Source organism: Polyodon spathula, chromosome 7 (assembly GCF_017654505.1).
Source record: "Polyodon spathula isolate WHYD16114869_AA chromosome 7, ASM1765450v1, whole genome shotgun sequence".
Lineage (NCBI taxonomy): Eukaryota > Metazoa > Chordata > Actinopteri > Acipenseriformes > Polyodontidae > Polyodon > Polyodon spathula.
The window spans coordinates 19138221-19157101 of record NC_054540.1 but is presented as its reverse complement, the minus strand read 5'-3'; the positions used below and the strand labels follow the sequence as shown (position 1 = coordinate 19157101).

Genomic DNA, 18881 nt, shown 5'->3' with positions numbered 1-18881 from the left:
TTTAGACATGTCTTTAAATCATCAATAGCTAAAGATCTGGAATATGTTCATCTTGACTAATTATGCCAATAATTGGTTCAATTAAGTAAATGAGAGCTCAATTGAAACGAAAACCAGAAGATACTGCAGCTCTCCAGGACCAGGGCTGGAGACCCTATACAGGAATAACACTGTAACAAAAAAAAAAAAAAAATGTTTTTTGTTCCTGGGTAGTAAGTGTTATTACCTAATTGCTTATGCGTCAAAAGTATAGAACATGGCTATTATTCCCCACAAACTTTGCTTTTGTGACCAGGACAGTGATATTTCAAAATATCACTATTTCCAATGGGAAAACGGGCAAATGTGTGTCTTTTCATTCACATACAGTCAAAAAAAACAACACATGAATCCAAATTAAGATGTATTTATACTAAAGTAATACAAAGATGACTACAAAATATTTAGAAGTAGTTTTTCGAGATTTACAATTATACTGTAAATACAGTATAAATGTAAATCTCGAAAAACTACTGACTTTTGTAGTCATTATAGTCGTTGTGGGTGTGCTTAGCACTGCATGCACGCCCCTTACGCACTATAGCGCTGGTATATAGCCTTTCACACAGGCAGTTATGACGATTCAGTCCCATCTCTGAACTACCTCACGAGGTGGTTCAGAGACGGCACAAAATATGACAGTTCTGTGGCGGTATAGGCAATTCATACAGACCTATAAGCCACTTCAGTGGCCGTTCTGAACCGTCATAACGCCTGTGTGAAAATGCCTATATGTCACTCAGCTTTCTCCACCGAACAGCTCGCGTAGGCTGCGACTAAATAAAATTGGCCCCGCCCCTCTCCGCATTCAACCAGGCAGGTGGCAACCAGGGGACATAGTTGGAACATATTTACACAGGCAGACACACAACATAACACAATATACAGTACAATTATGTACAATACTATATAAGCCCCCCACTGTTCCAATTGTCAGGCCCGCTTGACCCGCCGTTACAATACACTAACTACAATCCTAACAAATAATCAGAAGCTAACGGACCAAACGTGATAAAAATGTAAACAATAAGCGTGTGAGTTATTTATTATTTTCACATTGATTTGATTTTGAACACCTTACAAAAAAAGATTGATGTGCCTATGAGTTTTCTTGCTGTCATGTAACATTTTGCCTACAATAATAAACAAATTTAAGAAGATAACCATGTAATTTAAATCATTTCTGAGGTGGATTTAATTTCTGATGTGACTTTCATTTCCGGTGTGTCTGTGTTTGTGTGTGCTGTGATTTTTGTTTGAGTTGTGGCTTTGAGTTTGTATGTGCTGTGACTTTTGTTTGTGTTGTGGCTTTGAGTTTGTGTGTGCTGTGATTATTGTTTGTATTGTGGCTTTGGGTTTGTGTGTGCTGTGATTTTTGTTTGTGTTGTGGATTTGAGTTTGTGTTTTGCTCTTGAGGGCCACCGTAGATTTGTTGCTACAACATCACAGACATTGTTTATTGCAGCTGACAAGGAAATTATTTGTATATGGTTACCAAGGTAAGAGTAAACATGCGATATAAAACTAAATGTTCTTGAAGGGTGTATTTGTTGAAAGGAAACGTGTACAGACTGGCATCAACATCACAGATTTATGTTTATGGGGGTTGCCTTTTATTTTGAGCACCATAAGGTCATTATGAAGACATGTTCTAACATGACAATAATTCTGACAGCAGTAAAGCCTGTAACAAATCAGAAACAATCGGAGTTATTACATTACCACTGACACTACACTACCTATATATTATGGCTTGATCAGGGTTACCATTGGTATTTTGTCATATCTAAACTGTGAATTATAGTTTCATTAAAAATAATATAATCAGTGTTTTAAACACAGATGGTTTCATTAAATGCCGGCAGATTACATTTGACCAACAAAGGTTCCCGCTTTTGCAGTGACAAACAGAAAGTTTCACTTGAGTGGTTACCTTGAGAAAACAAGACGTTTCCCTCGTGGTTTGTGTTCACAAAGGTCTGACACTTAACTTTTAGCTAACAAAATGCCTTTACTATCTAACAAAACAGCATTTCAAGAAACTGTAGAAGTCAGTTCAGCTGGACTAAATTATTTAAATATGTGTTTAGATTTGTTTAGCGGAATTATGATGTTGATGTTGAATACCTTTCTTGGACCAAACAGTACACATAGTTTAATATGTATGTATGTATGTATGTATGTATATATTATTATTATTATTATTGAACCAACATAACCAGCCAGAATCATTTAGGCATTTTGAAAATCAATACAATATCATCCCCCTCTGATCGGAAACATAGTGCTTATTTCTAACAGGGTGAAAATAGAAACAATGCAAATCAAATTAGAGTAAACATTAAATGGCACCCTAGACACGAAGAAGGTGCGGCTGCAGACTCGCCTTTTTTACAGGTAACACTAGACCACGCACGGTATTGCAGAAGGGGCATTGTGTTAACAGGAATACGCATCATACAAGAAGAGCGGCAATCTTTGCTAAACAATATGGATCTCGATAAATGTAATCCTATCATAAACTTGTTTTTATTTATCTGTTTTTGGACAATACGAGGTAAGGTATATAATATGTTAATATGTTTGTATTATTTTAATTAAGTTTTTACGTTTTATTACAAAGTATACCGCTTTCTAATATTGTATTTCAGTTTCAGGATTTTTACATAAAAAAAGTATTATTTTCTTTGCATTTCTTTGTTTTGTATTGGAAGTCAATAATCAGTTATATATATATATATATATATATATATATATATCTATACTATATATATAACTCTATATTATAATTATAGTTATGTGTTGCTTTATTCTTTTTAAATGAAGGAAGAGATGAGCTGTAAGTGGCTGGGGTTACTCTCCATTCAGTTGGGCTGGTAGATGTAAGCCTATTTCAATTATCTAACAGTTTTGGATCCAGTAACACCACTTCTCCCTATCGAAAACAAATGACCTCATGAACTGAAACCATTATTTTAAAATATTAATTTCTACTTTTTTTGTCAATTTTTAAGGCATGGGTGGCACTGTTACATTAAAAGGTTTGCCAAACACAATAAATGTGGCAGAAAACAGTCCTTCTGCTATGGTGGTGGGTAGTTTTACAGTAACTACAACAGCGACAGTTCCACCAGGTTATCCCCTCATTATAAACTCAAATCCTCTCACCAAAGCTTTTAGCGTCAACCCAACAAGTTCAGGATATCAGGTACGTCAAAAGAAAATTTATGTTTAAAGTTGGACTTAGTCTTAAATTAAAAACACTTTTTATTCCAGATTAAATGATGCAGAGTTTCTAAAATTGTTGTTCAGTTGTGTTAAGTAAATTAATATTGTGTTGAACCCCTCATATTTAACATTTCAAAGGGTCTTTCACTGCCTCACATTCCTTCTAGTATTAGAATCGCATTTAAAAATTGAAACAGTATATTTGGAAACAGTAAGATATTTCAGCAGGAATAAAGTCTCTCTCTCTCTCTCTCTCTCTCTCTCTCTCTCTCTCTCTCTCTCTCTCTCTCTAATAATAATAATAATAATAATAATAATAATAATAATAATAATAATAATAACATAGGCTTCAAGATTACAGCAGTAAACCTGCATTTATGTGGTGTGTTTGCAAAGTAATGAATGCATAAAGTTATTGAATTTGGAGGACATAATATATGACACCCATTTTTTATATTTAAGTTATGATCCTTATTATGCTTAACATGACTACAAACTGTTAGTTTAACATCTATTAGTTCTTGAACCTCTGTAAACATTTAAAGTTTATAACCCATGTGCATGCCCAGCTAAAGTTGAATGTTGATTACTAAAAAAAATGAATGTTGACACAAAGGTTTTAGAAGATTTGAGTGTGCAGGGCTTGCTGTTCTATTGGATGTCTGGATGTTTGACAAGTGGTAGATAAAAATGATTCTAAATAGTTGAAAGTTTCATATTTTTTAGTTTTCTCAATAATAATAATAATAATAATAATCAAGTAAGAAGTCAAAGTAATTTGGACTTGTTTGCAAAGTACTGTACTGTAAATACAGCAATGCATTTTCTGGTGTATTTTCTCTATGACAACAGGGCAGAAGAACGTGAAAGGGTGTTTGCCCATCTCACTTTGAAGTCTGGTTTCTTATATTTCAGATTCAGATCACTGGAAAACCTATACTGGATTTCGAAACAGCACCAGACAATTTTAATTTGCAGATATATGTGAAAGACTCAACGGGAGACACTGACCTCCAAGTACTTACTATAGTGATAACAGATGTGAATGAGCCCCCTGTGTTTCTGGACAATTTGGAAACTCAAGGTAAACAGTGAGGATGCAGGAGCACAATGGAGTGAATTGCATAGTAAGCAACCGGAATGTCTTAATCCCCTTTCTTACCAATAGGTCACTGAAACAAAAGATTAAAATACATTTTTACTGCTTCCTTTATCCTTAATAAGTGGACGTTTTCCGTACTCAGGTTTTAATTCATTGTCTTACTTTATAACATATATATCAGTGCCTTGCCTAGAATGCATTTTGTGTTTACCAGGCATTAGAAACTTTCATTCACGAATCAGGAAGCTCCATTCCAGGGCACTAGCATATGGTATTTGACCACAACATTGAAAAGGCAAATAAATCTGTAAATTAGAAATGAAAAATGATCAAAATAATAATAAAGCTACTGTTCTACTTCCAATAAAACCCTGATTATCAGGCATTACCTTGGTAGTTAACTTTGTCTGTATGGTACGACACAGTTAACTACCAGACAGTATGGCTCTCTAATCAGGGTTCAATTGCTTAATAATGGACTGATTGGGTGGAAATTAGTAATGATAATGCAGTATTATTCTTGAAAGTCACTGAAACAGAAACCCATCTCTGGCAGCTCCATATCAATACTATATAATGGCTATGGTGATAGTAATGATGTAACCCAGGCCCCAGTTATGTCTATGGAGATTCAGTGTTTTGGCAGAAACCAGTCTTGAAGAGCAAATGTTCCTGGTGGCAATTAAATAGTATAACGGGTACCTCCTCAGATTTATTTTTTAAAATATTTTTGCATTTGAGAAAATGAAGTATTCTGGTGTGACCATATGTTTAATATTCTTGGGAAATAGATAACAATGTGGGATACTAAATTATGTTTTTGCTTTTAGATGTATTAGTTTACATCGTTGAGAATTCACCAGAAGGTACCATTTATAATGTTCTTGCAAAGGATCCTGAAAATAAACCACTCCAGGTAACTATGTTTCAAAATATTATTGGATATTCAGAAATAGCTTTATTAATCTATATTTAAATGTTTTAAATACCCTTTTAAATCATAAAAAAGCATTATAGTAACAATCAAACCAGTGTTATGCAAAAGTTGATAGTCCAAAAATGTTAAATTGCAGTTACACTGCATGCTAATATTGTGATGTGAAAAACAATCACATCGTCACCTGTGACCCTGGTGGATCTGGACAATACATTAGCCAGCCTAGAGCCCGAATGTTTGTTTTAGGTCAAAAGGGTAACACAATGAACTGATTAAAGGAAATGTCACCATTATCATAAAGTAAAGATATATATTATTAATGTAGTATATTGTAAAAACACTGCAATAATGCCTATTAACGCTATGAGTTTGCAGTTTTGTACTTTAATACATATACTATGTTAAAATGTTTTGAATAAGTTATGATCTCACCAGCAATATGATAATTATTATTGTCAAATATATATATTTGTTTTATTTCAGTATTCATTGCAACCAACAAGTTCCCCATTCAGTATTAGCAACAGAACGGGATCCATTATTTCAACCAAAGTATTTGATTATGAGACAGACCCCAAAAGGCAAGAGTGACAACTATTATTCAGCATCTTTTTGCATATGTTTTAAACTTAACTAGGTACACATAATGCATTAATGCAATTGTTGTTTGTTTGGTTTTGCAGTTACTTTTTACAGGTCAAAGTAGGAGATGGAACAAACCCAGAAATTAAAGGAACTGTAATTGTTTACATTGTAAATACAAACGACAATGCGCCTGTTTTTACCATGTAAGTTTCTGTTATCATTATATTGATTCTCTTGAAATACTGGCAAGATTTTTTTTTAATGTATTTATTGTAAAATGCCATATTAACTTAATAGGAGTTCTGCATTTAATTATCATTACTGATTAAGGCTCTAGTCCCAGACAGAGAACAAGTGGATTTTGTGTGGACAGCCTCATAACTATAACTATAATAAGTCCTACATGAACAGCCATTCGGTATCCTCTATTTATCTGCATTATATTTTGAATTCATCTCATTATTTTGTTATAGGAAGCAGACAACATTTACCATTCCAGAAGAGCAGGTTCCAGGAACAATTGTTGCTAACATAACAGCTCAAGATGCAGATGACTTTAATTATGTAGGCAACCTCATCTTCAGTATTAACCCCACAGATTACTTTACCATTAACCCAGGTAAGTACAACTCACATGTCAGAACTGCCTGAGATACAGACATTATATTTTCAGTGTTATGGAAAAGATTGTACTGTTTGTGATGACTTTTGTTTCAGTGACAGGTATAATTCGAGTGTCAGAGTGGATAGATAGAGATGAAAAGCCCCTTCGAGACAATCCACTGATAATTGTAGAAGTGAGTGTTATAGACAGTCCAAAAGGGGGAAAATCAAGCTCCATGTCAATAACATTCAACGTTACTGATATCAACGACAATCCCCCTGTTTGTAATCCAGATACCTACAGGTACGTCTCAATGATATGCAATGGATGAAGTTTAAGATTATATATGTTACGGAAACCAGAACCATATATCCACAGTGTATCCCATTAGAATACAAGCCAATCACAAAAAAAAAAAAAACATTTCAAATTAGAAGTAATTAATAAACATGAAAACCCCTGTTAAAAACAGTGAAAACCTACCATGTTTTATCTTCAGGTAGCTAAGATAGAGTGTTTGAAGAATGCACTTTTTTTTTTTTATCTACACTGATTATATATACATGTGGAGGATACCAATAACTGTCGATCTCCCAAGAGGGCACAGGGTTTGATTATAGCCATCCACGTGAATATAATAAACACAGCAGTCCAAGAAAGTTCAAAAAGTATTCTGTTTGTATAACAAAAAAACATTTAATGCAAAGAAAGTTTGGTTCAGCCTAAATTAAGCTTTTGAATTTCAATAATTACCTTCCTTAAATCTAGCTCTGCATCTACTAAGAAACACATCATAATTTGGAACAGAGTGAAAGGATAAGACTTTAAACATAACTCAAGGCTAGATTAAATCTAAAACTAAGGTGAATGTGCGTTTTGAAAGGTGCAAGAATTGTGCTGCTTCCCAGTTTCTCTTATGCAGCATCAAATCAAACAATCCCTGAAATTTAAGGCCCTGCAAAATGGAAGGAGAGATATAACGCTGGTATATTTTACCTTTTGGTAGGGAACTGAAGTTACAATAGCCACGAATCAGACTCGCTTTTACTGAAATAAAAAAAGGGTCTAGAACCGCGCAAACCCACATGTACAGAAGGAGCTCAAAAACAACACAAGGGACGAAAACATGTTTTTCCCCCCATTTATTAATTGAAGCATAATGCCCATATATTTATGTAATTACTATACTAGCCCTTTATTATTGTTGTGGGCATGCTATAGGCTAGATTGCCTTTCATTTTAGAACAATTAATGTTCTAAAATCTCAAGAACGGTAAAAAGATGAAAACAAATAGTGGTAGATCTTTTGATGAAACAAAATGATGTTTGCAAAGAAATGACCTTAAAGGCCTCAGTAGGTTGTAATGTGAAAAAAAAAAAAAAAACTAGAACTATATAAGATGATCTGCTTTTCAAAAAGGACCCACCTTACCAAATGCAGGTTCTACAATGCTTGAATAAATACTGTGTGAAATGACACATTCCCTACAATGTACCATTTATGTGGCATCTTGAGTTTTTGTTTTCAAAAGTATCAATAGTATTGAATCAGCAGCAAAATAATTGTAGATCTAATAAACGGCAAATACTTATTCAAGTTTCATCATCGTTTTATGTACTTTTACTTAACCTATGACACACATTATATAGGAGAATTACTGTACCAAGATACTAGATAAACAAATCTTTGAAACAGAACCAAGTTTTTACACCCTGTACTAATTTGAAAATCACAAATTATAGTATTCCAGTCAATTTTTGTTTCAAACTGTAAAGCTTCCAGCTGTAGTTATGATGACCGGTTTGAGCTTCAGTAAATAGTAAGCACATATAATGGGTTCAGACTGGCTGGAAAGGTTAGTGTAGTGCTTTCGTGTGATTAAAAATTTGATATGTTGAATTAGATGTAGAACGAACACGTTATTTAATTTTGATGCAACATTGATCTGACACTAATGTAGAAAAATTCATAACTATATATATATTTTTTATCTTACATAGGACTCCAGTTAAAGAGACAGCAATTGCTGGTACAAGCATTACAACAATAACATGCACTGATATTGATGTCAACCCGGCAAATAATCAGTTCAAATTTGTGGACCTAACTTGTAACGCGTGTGATCTGAAGTTTGCCCTGAACTCAACATTTTCTGGAAATATTGTGGTAATAAAGTTTATAATGTTTTTTATGTCAAGCTAACAATTCACTATGTTCAAAATTATAGTGTTTTGTTACTTTACAGATCATTTACTACTGCATGCCTTATTCTAGAGCTGTTTCCAGAGCCGCTCTAAAAAAAACCCCATAGACTTCCAGAATGCAATGGCTGCTTTTAACCTTGTCCACTGTAACATTTGCATGAGGTAAAAGCAGTTATGATGGAGTACATTGCAAGCTGCTCTGGACCAGTATTTGATTAAGCAAGCATGCTTTAGCACTCTTGGAATGTGCATGACCGTACCAGTTGTAGACAGAACTTGGAACCTCATTAACATATGAAACTGGTTACAAGTGTTGTGTTGTCCTATAGTTCAGGTCCTATATTTTATACACATTCAGACTAAAGAGGTGCAACAAATAATAAATGAGTCACTATGAAAAGGTATCACAGAAGAAAAGAACAAGTGCAACAGTGCAATATTTGGATGATTCCTTTTCTTAAATGAAAACAAATATTAATAATAGGTGCGTATTTCTTAAATACAGGGCTGTTTATTTATATATGTTTGTACATAAGTATAAAGAACACATTTCACGATTTTGAAATTCTTTGCCAATGATTGTGTACCAGATTTTGAAAGTAATAGTAATGTTTCATTCAAATGTTCAAGAATGGGAAGTATGAGGCAAAAAACAATACTGGTATTATGAAAGAAATTTAAAAAAAGTATGTTTATATTGGTATGTTGTGATAATGGGTATAATAAACCTATAACATTTTCTGCCATTAAGGCTACATTCTTTACCTAGCTGTAAAAACGTCAGGATTATGCAGCTCTGCACTGCTTACAGTAAATGACAGGTGGCTGGATTATGTGAAATCTACATACTGTATATGTATGTAAAATCTCAAGGATATTTGTAAAACTCTATTCAAAAATAAAACCTATTACATTGACAGAACATTTAATATTAAATGATATTTTCCAACAGTTAGAAGGAAGTCTAGACCTTGAACAACCTAATAACCCACTTGAATACACCTTAACTGTAGTGGCTGAAGATATAACAGCTCCGTTTTATAAAGGTAAGGGATATCATGGTCGTTAAAGCATCTCTATGAGGGAACCAAACATTGCTTCTCAAAAGACACCTGAGAGCTAACTGTGAAGCGGGGAAGAATATTAACGTTTCATTTTGCATCCAAGCCCATAGTGAAGCATTGTGGGCTGAAGCTGATACAATACTAATATGCTTCCCCACCTCACTTTCTTAAAATCTGTGTTGTGTAGTTAAAATGGACCTTCTCGCTGTCCCTCTTAACTTATGACAATATCAATTATACAAACCAACACTTTGAGACAGTCTTAGAATTGGTGCACAGCTGTATTATATAATTCTCTCAGTGGTGGTGGTGGTGTTGTCCAATACAAATTTACCATTTCACTGTACCTTGTTTTAACCTCTGGGCATATCAATGACCTAATACCTTTTCACATATACATTTACTCACATTTTTGTAAACCACTTGTTCACAGAGGTGCCATTATGTCAGTGATTTGTATTTTTGTTCAAAAGCACCAATTTTTAGTTTGAATCTGGATTTTGTTTGTTTAAGAGTGAAGTGTAAAGTACATTTTGCTTCCTTTTAGATACAGCTTACATTTATGTGACAGTCCTTCCAGTAAATGAAAATCCTCCAGTGTTCAACCCAGCAACTTATAATTTCAGTGTTTCTGAACTTGATGGACGTAAGTGTTGGTGTATTTAACATTGTGTTTTATTTTTTTTAAAGTGCCAGTTAAAACAATGCAGTTAAACTTTATAAAACAATTCACTTAAAATATACAAATATGAATCCCAGTGTTTGTTTTCATACACATGAGATGTATGTTAACCATTCAGTGTTTTAAAATAAAAATAAAAATTGTTAAAATTAAAATGGGGAAGAAGAACGAATTGTGTCTGTCTCTTTACTATTTCTGTTATAATTATTGCAGGTATAAGAAATGGACTGCAAACATTGTAGACATAACAAACAGGACTAAGCAAACCAAATGCAGAGTTGTATTTCATGTTGTTTATTTAAATCATTACAGAAATGTTCTAAATATGTGTTTGTCTTCTGTTTAAAGAAGGGACAATGATTGGAGTTGTGAATGCGACTGACAAAGATATTCCCTTTACTGGAATAACCTACTCAATAGTAGCAGGTGGAAGCACTCTTGGTTACAGCAACATATTTTGGATCGATCCAAATACAGGATCAATACAGCTTATGACAGAACCAGACTATGAAACTACGTCAAAGTATGTTCTCACCGTACAGGCTACAGACAACGATCCTAAAGATCCTAAAATAGCAAATGCTGTAGTAAGTACACAAAATGTCTCCCTTTGATAAAACAACAGAACACATATGTGTTGTATTTCTTAGCACTGAAATACACACAATATACACAAAGCCATTTTTTCAGGAACAGTGGCTTGAAATCTGGTTCCATGAGACCGGGAAACCTAGTGAGGCAACTTTGCTGTAACCCCAGGTCTCCTCTGGTGTGCCATGCAGTGGCCTGAAATCTAGACCAAGTTCCAAGTGGCTCTGTGCTTCTTCAGCATTTAGATAGCATAAATCTCACATAATAATACATACAAATCACATTTTATTTGCATATTTACATAAACAACATACAGGAATGTCACCTGCGCAAAACACAACTTCACCGAAGTTTAAAAACTACATTTATTTTAATCTGAATTTATTCAAAACATGTACTTTTTTAATTCAAAGTAATCTATGGATCTTCAATAAGACAGGTCTTTTTTTTATCTGCATTAATATTGTTTTGTTAAAATTGATTAATCTGCAACCTTAAAAGGGGGTCTGCAGGGACAACAGGCACAATTCACATTTTAAACCGTCTAAAAAATATATATCAAAATGAAAATGTCCTGTTCGACATAACTAATATCATTGAACATGTTTTGCCTCAAAACTTTCTATTAATTAAACCTGTACAGCACAAATGTAGAACAAGGAGCAAAACATATTCAACAGAGCTACTGAGTTACATTTAGACACCAAGACACACAGACACAGTGCCGTGCCAAGGGTGCTTTGTGTCCCTTTGGAAGACTCAAATCTGGAACCCCGCCCCTCCATCACCCAACAAATAACAATCAACATGAAGTATTTTTAAAAAGGGGCCTTCCTAACTTTCTCTGAAGCAGTGTCAGTGCCCTACGATGGAAGAAAAGAGCAAGAAGGAAATAAAACAAACAAAAAAAAAACTGGCTTCTTTACAGGCACTTGAACCGTTGGAACACCCCTTCGCACGGCAATGAACACATACACAAATCAGCTTTCTAGTAACATAATACAGCTTTTCAAAATGCTTTTCTGTTGCAGTAACCGTAAGTTTCTTTTTTCTTTTTATTTCTAGGTGACAGTAAATATTCTTGAAGCAAATGATGAAAAACCAATATGCACACCAAATTATTATACAATGACTATTCCAACTGACCTCAGTCCAGGCACTAACATTCAGAGGTTCCAACTCACCTGCACCGATCGAGACTCCCCACCTACAGCCTTCCGTTATACCATTAATTCAGGTACAAAGATTTCCTTTAAAAAAAAAAAAAAAAAACTGCCATAAACGTGTTAATGAAATACAATGACAGTATAGTTCATGAACTTATTTTTGTGGATTTTACAGGAGAGGTAAAATGAGACGACACATTTCTCTACCTGACTTAGTGCCTTATAAATTGCACCTGATGTCTACCTTGTATTTTACAGGTAACATAAACAACCACTTTGCTTTTTCACCAACGGCGGGCTCAAACATCACAAGACTTATTCTGGCAGAACCGTTTGATTACTCTGGCGGCCTGGACAAACAATGGAATTATAAACTACTTGTATTTATAACGGATGACAACCTACTATCAGGAGCCCGACAACCTAAAGGCATTGTAGAGACTGGAACAGTTACAGTAAATGTGAATGTAGTGATCGCAGGCCTGACTACAGTTTCAACCACTACACCTGTAAGTATCCGTCAAACTTAACTGTGTAAAATAACTACACATGGGGGTAGATTAAATGAAAAGCTAGGGCTGGTGTGCGTTCTGAGAAGCTGCAAAAACTGTGCAGCTTTCCAGTTGGCAGTTTCTCATAAGCAGCACTACTACTATATAGTTTTCAAAGTGTTCAGATAGTTTGTAATATATACCATTTTTAAGGCACAGATTAGATTTGCAGTAACTGTAAATGAACACATTATTATCTAGCACAATTTTTGGTCCCAAAAGATAGCATTACTGACATTAATGCATAACGCTCTTCATTATATTTGAAGCACATGTATCCCTTTTTAATGAAATGTATAAATGTGCAGGACATGTTGTGCATTAACCTGTTATTATTGATTTTCAGCCTAGTATCACATATATCCATATTGCTAAAAATGTGTATGCTACAAATGCATGGTATGTCCCATTTATAATTACCCTGGGCATAATGCTTCTCCTCGGATTTCTGGGGTACCTACTCTATCACCTGGCAAAATATCTGTCAACAAAAGACCTCAGCTGCTGCACACCAAAACCTAACAAATACAAGGAGCCTCTGTAAGTATTTATTTTTATGTTTATATATATATATATATATATTTTTTTTTTTTTTTTTTTTTTTTACACAGTACTGTGCAAAAGTTTTAGGCAGGTGTGAAAAAATGCTGTAAAGTAAGAATGCTTTCAGAAATAGACATATTAATAGATTATATTTATCAATTAACAAAATGCAAAGTGAGTGAACAGAAGAAAAATCTACATCAAATCAATATTTGGTGTGACCACCCTTTGCCTTCAAAACAGCATCAATTCTTCTAGGTACACTTGCACACAGTTTTTGAAGGAACTCGGCAGGTAGGTTGGCCCAAACATCTTGGAGAACTAACCACAGTTCTTCTGTGGATTTAGGCAGCCTCAGTTGCTTCTCTCTCTTCATGTAATCCCAGACAGACTCGATGATGTCGAGATCAGGGCTCTGTGGGGGTCATATCATCACTTCCAGGACTCCTTGTTGTTCTTTACGCTGAAGATAGTTCTTAGTGACTTTCGCTGTATGTTTGGGGTCGTTGTCATGCTGCAGAATAAATTTGGGGCCAACCAGATGCCTCCCTGATGGTATTGCATGAAGGATAAGTATCTGCCTGTACTTCTCAGCATTGTACTTCACAGACAGTAGATGGGTATAGCAGGGTCCCACTGTTTTCTGCCAATTCTGAGCTGATGGCACTGCTGGACATCTTCCAATTGCGAAGGGAAGTAAGCATGATGTGTCTTTCATCTGTTGCAGTAAGTTTCCTTGGCCAACCACTGCGTTTACGGTTCTCAGCGTTGCCCGTTTCTTTGTGCTTCTTCAAAAGAGATTGGACAGCACATCTGGAAACCCCTGTCTACCTTGAAATTTCTGCCTGGGAGAGACCTTGCTGATGCAGTATAACTACCTTGTGTCTTGTTGCTGTGCTCAGTCGCCATGGTGTATGACTTTTGACAGTAAACTGTCTTCAGCAACCTCACCTTGTTAGCTGAGTTTGGTTGTTCCTCACCTAGTTTTATTCCTCCTTCACAGCTGTTTCTGTTTCAGTTAATGATTGTGTTTCAACCTACATATTGAAATGATGATCATTAGCACCTGTTTGGTATAATTGTTTAATCATAGACTGACTATATGCCAACAAAATCCCTGACTTTGTGCAAGTGTACCTAGAAGAATTGATTCTCTTTTGAAGGCAAAGGTTGGTGACACCAAATATGGATTTGATTTAGATTTTTCTTCTGTTCACTCACTTTGCATTTAGTTAATTGATAAATATAGTCTATTATCATGTCTATTTTTGAAAGCATTCTTACTTTACAGCATTTTTTCACACCTGCCTAAAACTTTTGCACAGTACTGTATATTACACATACACAGTGCCTGTAGAAACACCCCCTTGAACTTTTTACACATTTTGTTGTGTCAGTGCCTCAGAGTTTCATGCATTTAAATGAGGATTTTTTTCCCACTAACCTACACACCATACTCCACACTGTTAAGGGGGAAAACATTTTTATTGAGAAAAAAATTATCTATTAAAAATACAAAACTGAAAGATCATAAATGGATAAGTCTCCACCCCCCTGAGTTAATACTTGGTGGAAGCACCTTTAGCAGCAATTACAGCTGTGAGTCTGTTGGGATAGGTCTGTACCAACTTTGCACACCTAGATTTGGCAATATTTGACCATTCTTCTTTACAAAACTGTTCAAGCTCTGTCAAGTTCCTTGAGGAGTATTGATGGACAGCAATCGTCAAGTCATGCAACAAATTTTCGATTAGATTTAGGTCGGGGCTCTGACTGGGACACTCAAGGACATTTACCACTTTGTTCCTTAGCCACTCCAGTGTAGTTTTGGCTGTGTGCTTTGGGTCATTGACATGCTGAAAGGTGAACTTCCGTCCCAGTTTCAGCTTTCTTGCATAGGGCAGCAGGTTTTCCTCTAGGACTTTTCTGTATTTTGCTCCATTCATTTTCTCTTCTATCCTGACAAGTGCCTCAGTCCCTGCTGATGAGAAACATCCCCATAACATGATGCTGCCACCACCATGCTTCACGGTAGGGATGGTGTTCTTTGGGTGATGCGCTGTGTTGAGTTTGCGCCAAACAGAACGCTTTGCATTTAGGTCAGAAAGTTCCATTTTGGTTTCGTCAGACCGCAAAACTTTTTGCCACATGGCTACAGAATCTCCTGAGTGTTTTTGCATACTTCAAAACGGGATTCAAGGTGGGCTTTCTTGAGTAATGGCTTCCTTCTAGCCTCCCTACCATACAGGCCAGATTTGTGGAGTGCTTGGTTATTGATGTCACATGCACACTGTGACCAGTCTTGGCCATAAAAGCTCTTGCAAAGTTGCCATTGGCCTCTTGGTAGCCTCTTTGATCAGTCTCCTTCTTGCTCGGTCATCCAATTTGGAGAGACGGCCTGATCTAGGTAGGGTCTTGGTGGTGCTGTACACCTTCCACTTCTTAATAATTGTCTTGACCGTGCTCCAAGGGATATTCAAGGTCTTTGATTTTCTTTATACCCATCCCCTGATCTGTGCCTTTCAACAACTTTGTCCCGGAGTTCTTTTGAGTGTGCCTTGGTGCTCATGGTTGACTCTTTGCTTTTAAATGCACTACCCAGCAGAGGGAACCTACAGGAACTTCTGAATTTATCCTGAAATCATGTGAATCACTACAATTTAACACAGATGGAGGCCACTTAACTTGGTGTGTGATTTTGAAGGCTATTGGTTACACCTGAGCTAATTTAGGATTGGTATTACAAGGGGAGTGGACGCTTATCCAACAAGGCTATTTCAGTTTTTATTTTTAATTAATTTTCTACAAATTTCTAGAATATTTTTTTTTTCACTTGGAAGGATGTGTAGATAAATGAAAAAAAAAAAAAAAACTATTTTATTTCCAGGCTATAAGGCAACAAAAGGTGATTGAAAAGGTTTTGAAAGGGGGTGTAGACTTTCTGTAGGCACTGTGTCTATTGAAAATGTCTCAACAGTTTTTGCTGATTATAAAACAAGCCAAACAGTGGCTAGGTCTGTCTGGTTAATAAACTGCTGTTCCAGGGCAAATCTCTGTTTCAAGGTTAGTTGTTTTTTTTTGTTAGAAAATTAAACATACAAATGCAGAGCGTTTCTAATTTAAAAAGTTGCTAAATTACATTTTCTAACTTTATTTTATTTTTACTTTCATGGTGTTTACAGTAATTCTCAATGGTTCTTATTGCAATTTCTCAGATATTGATTTTTTAAGACTGTGTCTTCTTCAATTCTACTTACTCACCATAGACATATGCAAGGTAGGCTGGAGTAGTGTGTTTATACTAATAATCACCAGCAACATGTAGTGCCCAGTTGTGTACAAAAGGAAACTTAATTCAGAGTAGATGTTCATAAGATGACGCTGGCTCTTAATTCAATAAAAACACCTTTGCTGACCTACACAATGTTACTTTTGTATATGGCAGGCAGCAAGTACATACATACAGCTCCCGAACTCAAGTGAACACACTTTTATCTGCAGATTATATTTAAAAAAAAAAAAAAAAAAAAAAATAGTTTTTTGCGTAATTGCAATAATAACCGTTTAGAATGATTGCAAACAAAAAGGTGAGGGGTCAGTAAAACTGAAAATAAAATTTAAAGCAACTTCTTGAGTTGGAAATTGTGAAATCTTTGTGAAATTGTTTGTAAAGAATGTTGCTATTGTTGTTTAATAAAGACTTTCCTTTATTGTTTTCATTTAACAGGATTCAAAATACAAGTACGTTTTTTTTTTACGTTTAAAATCTTTAAACCTTTGTAGTTTTCAAATAAAAAATATATACTTTGTACACTGTCTAATTTTGTATCTCAATCCCATTTTCTTTGCAGATAAAGCCAAGAAAGAAGTCGTTATGGTATTTATTTATTTACTTATTTCTGTTATGTTACTGTGAAATGTCATTATTGTTTTTCCCTCAAACATGGTGTTGTTTCTGTGATCTATTATTTTTTTTGTCTCCTAGGAATTGACAAAACTTAACACTGTCTTTGATGGCGAGGCAGTAGACCCAGGTAAGAAGTGCGGAATTTAAAGTGTTATTTTGGAAACCCTTCTGTATTCAACAAGTTTGCCTCGCTCATGTAATATGTTATATTCAAGTGCATGCAAACATTACATTTTTTTTTCCAGGAAATGAGAAAATTGAGAATGCTATGCTTTCCCCTTTTTCTGGAGCATACTCTGTGAAAATGAATGATATGTCTGGCATCTTAGAAAATCTCATATGTCCACACATTTGATGTATCTTTTGGGTTGAAATATAGTGTTATTGGGACAGTGTATGGGGCTCTAATTTTTCTAAATAAGAAAGTACTCCAGATAGTGATCATAAAATGTATAAATTACAGACTGGATTTAAAGGCCTGGACAAATTCAGTTTTGTTGGTATATTTTTAGACAATGCATAGACCACAGAAAAATTGTTTCTTCTGTCAGTTTCATAAAGTTAAAAATGAATTAATAGCAAAAGTAAGTTAAACTCCAGCAGCTGTTGTCATGTACTCTGTATGCTTGTTTATTTATTTCTAGTCACAGGGAAAGTTTATGAGTTCAACACAAAGTCTGGAGCTCGCCGATGGAAAGACACCCAGATACTCAAGGACCCTCAGCCAATCAAAACAAAGAGCAGTGAGCTTGTTATTCCAGTGCTGCCCTCCAGTATTAACGAAGGCAAAGGTAGGATTGGGACAGCAAACGGACAGAAAACCAACAGTAACGATGTCCAGGCAGAACAGAAGGGAGACGAAAAGCAGAATGTATTTGGACCTAACCCCAAGAGCTTGCCTCAGAACCCAGCAGGGCAGCCCACAGAGGGGTTGTCACCATTACCAACGCCAAAGACGAAACAGGAAGGAGAACCAAAACCCATTCTGAAAAAGGGAGATCTGTCAGAAGTCTGACATTTTTTTTATAAAAATCTCAAAGTGCTGAAATCACAGCAGAACATTTATTTGTGTGTGTTTTTATAATTGTGGACGGTACTGTTGTTTGATCTACATACGGTTTTGTTAACATTTTAATTTGTTTGGATATAATATTCAAAGATCACTTGTGTTTTGACACTGAAATATGCTAGCTAATCTAATTTAAACGTTGGCTAAAAAAAGCCATTTAAACATTGGCTGTAAAAATATAATAAAAGCCAAATTAGGTCAAATTTAATTAATTGATTGTATTTTAATATTTACTTTAACTACATTTTGGATGTTACAAAATCAAAAATGGAATCAGTCACAAATATAAAATGTACTTGTGACTTACATTTGTCTTCCACTGGAGGGAGGGATTTGATCGGTAGGACAATCCACGGTTCACCGTGCACCAGCGACCCCTGGGGCTGAGAGGGCACCTGCGTGTCTGCAGTGGAGCCATTCAGATCTGTGTTGTCCTCCAGCACTGTAGGTCTGGTGGCTTCGCTGTGAATCCGTACTGCAAAAAATGATGGATTCGCAGGAACATGTTTCAGAGGACACGTGCTTCAGCCTCCATTTCCCAAGTTACCAGGGGATTGCAGCGGTGAACTGGGATAAAACCAAATAATAATTGGGCATTCCATATTGGG

General features: G+C 35.3%; 1 protein-coding gene across 2 annotated transcripts; it reads left to right on the top strand.

Moving 5' to 3' along the window:
- Positions 1–2454: 2454 nt before the first annotated feature.
- Positions 2455–18750, top strand: LOC121318313 (cadherin-related family member 3-like). 2 transcript variants are annotated; one of them, XM_041254834.1, is made up of 19 exons: positions 2455–2596; positions 3054–3247; positions 4183–4351; positions 5200–5285; positions 5790–5887; positions 5990–6094; positions 6365–6510; positions 6609–6798; positions 8497–8662; positions 9653–9746; positions 10312–10410; positions 10795–11033; positions 12103–12274; positions 12462–12712; positions 13101–13294; positions 17025–17038; positions 17149–17174; positions 17283–17331; positions 17849–18750. In XM_041254834.1, the coding sequence occupies exons 1-19, from the start codon at positions 2530–2532 to the stop codon at positions 18217–18219; spliced, it is 2730 nt and encodes a 909-aa protein (XP_041110768.1). In that variant the 5' UTR covers positions 2455–2529; the 3' UTR covers positions 18220–18750. The 2 variants fall into 2 exon arrangements, with proteins under 2 accessions (XP_041110768.1, XP_041110769.1); XM_041254835.1 differs by lacking the exons at positions 2455–2596; positions 3054–3247 and having other exon boundaries at positions 4221–4394.
- The last annotated feature ends 131 nt before the right edge of the window (positions 18751–18881 follow it).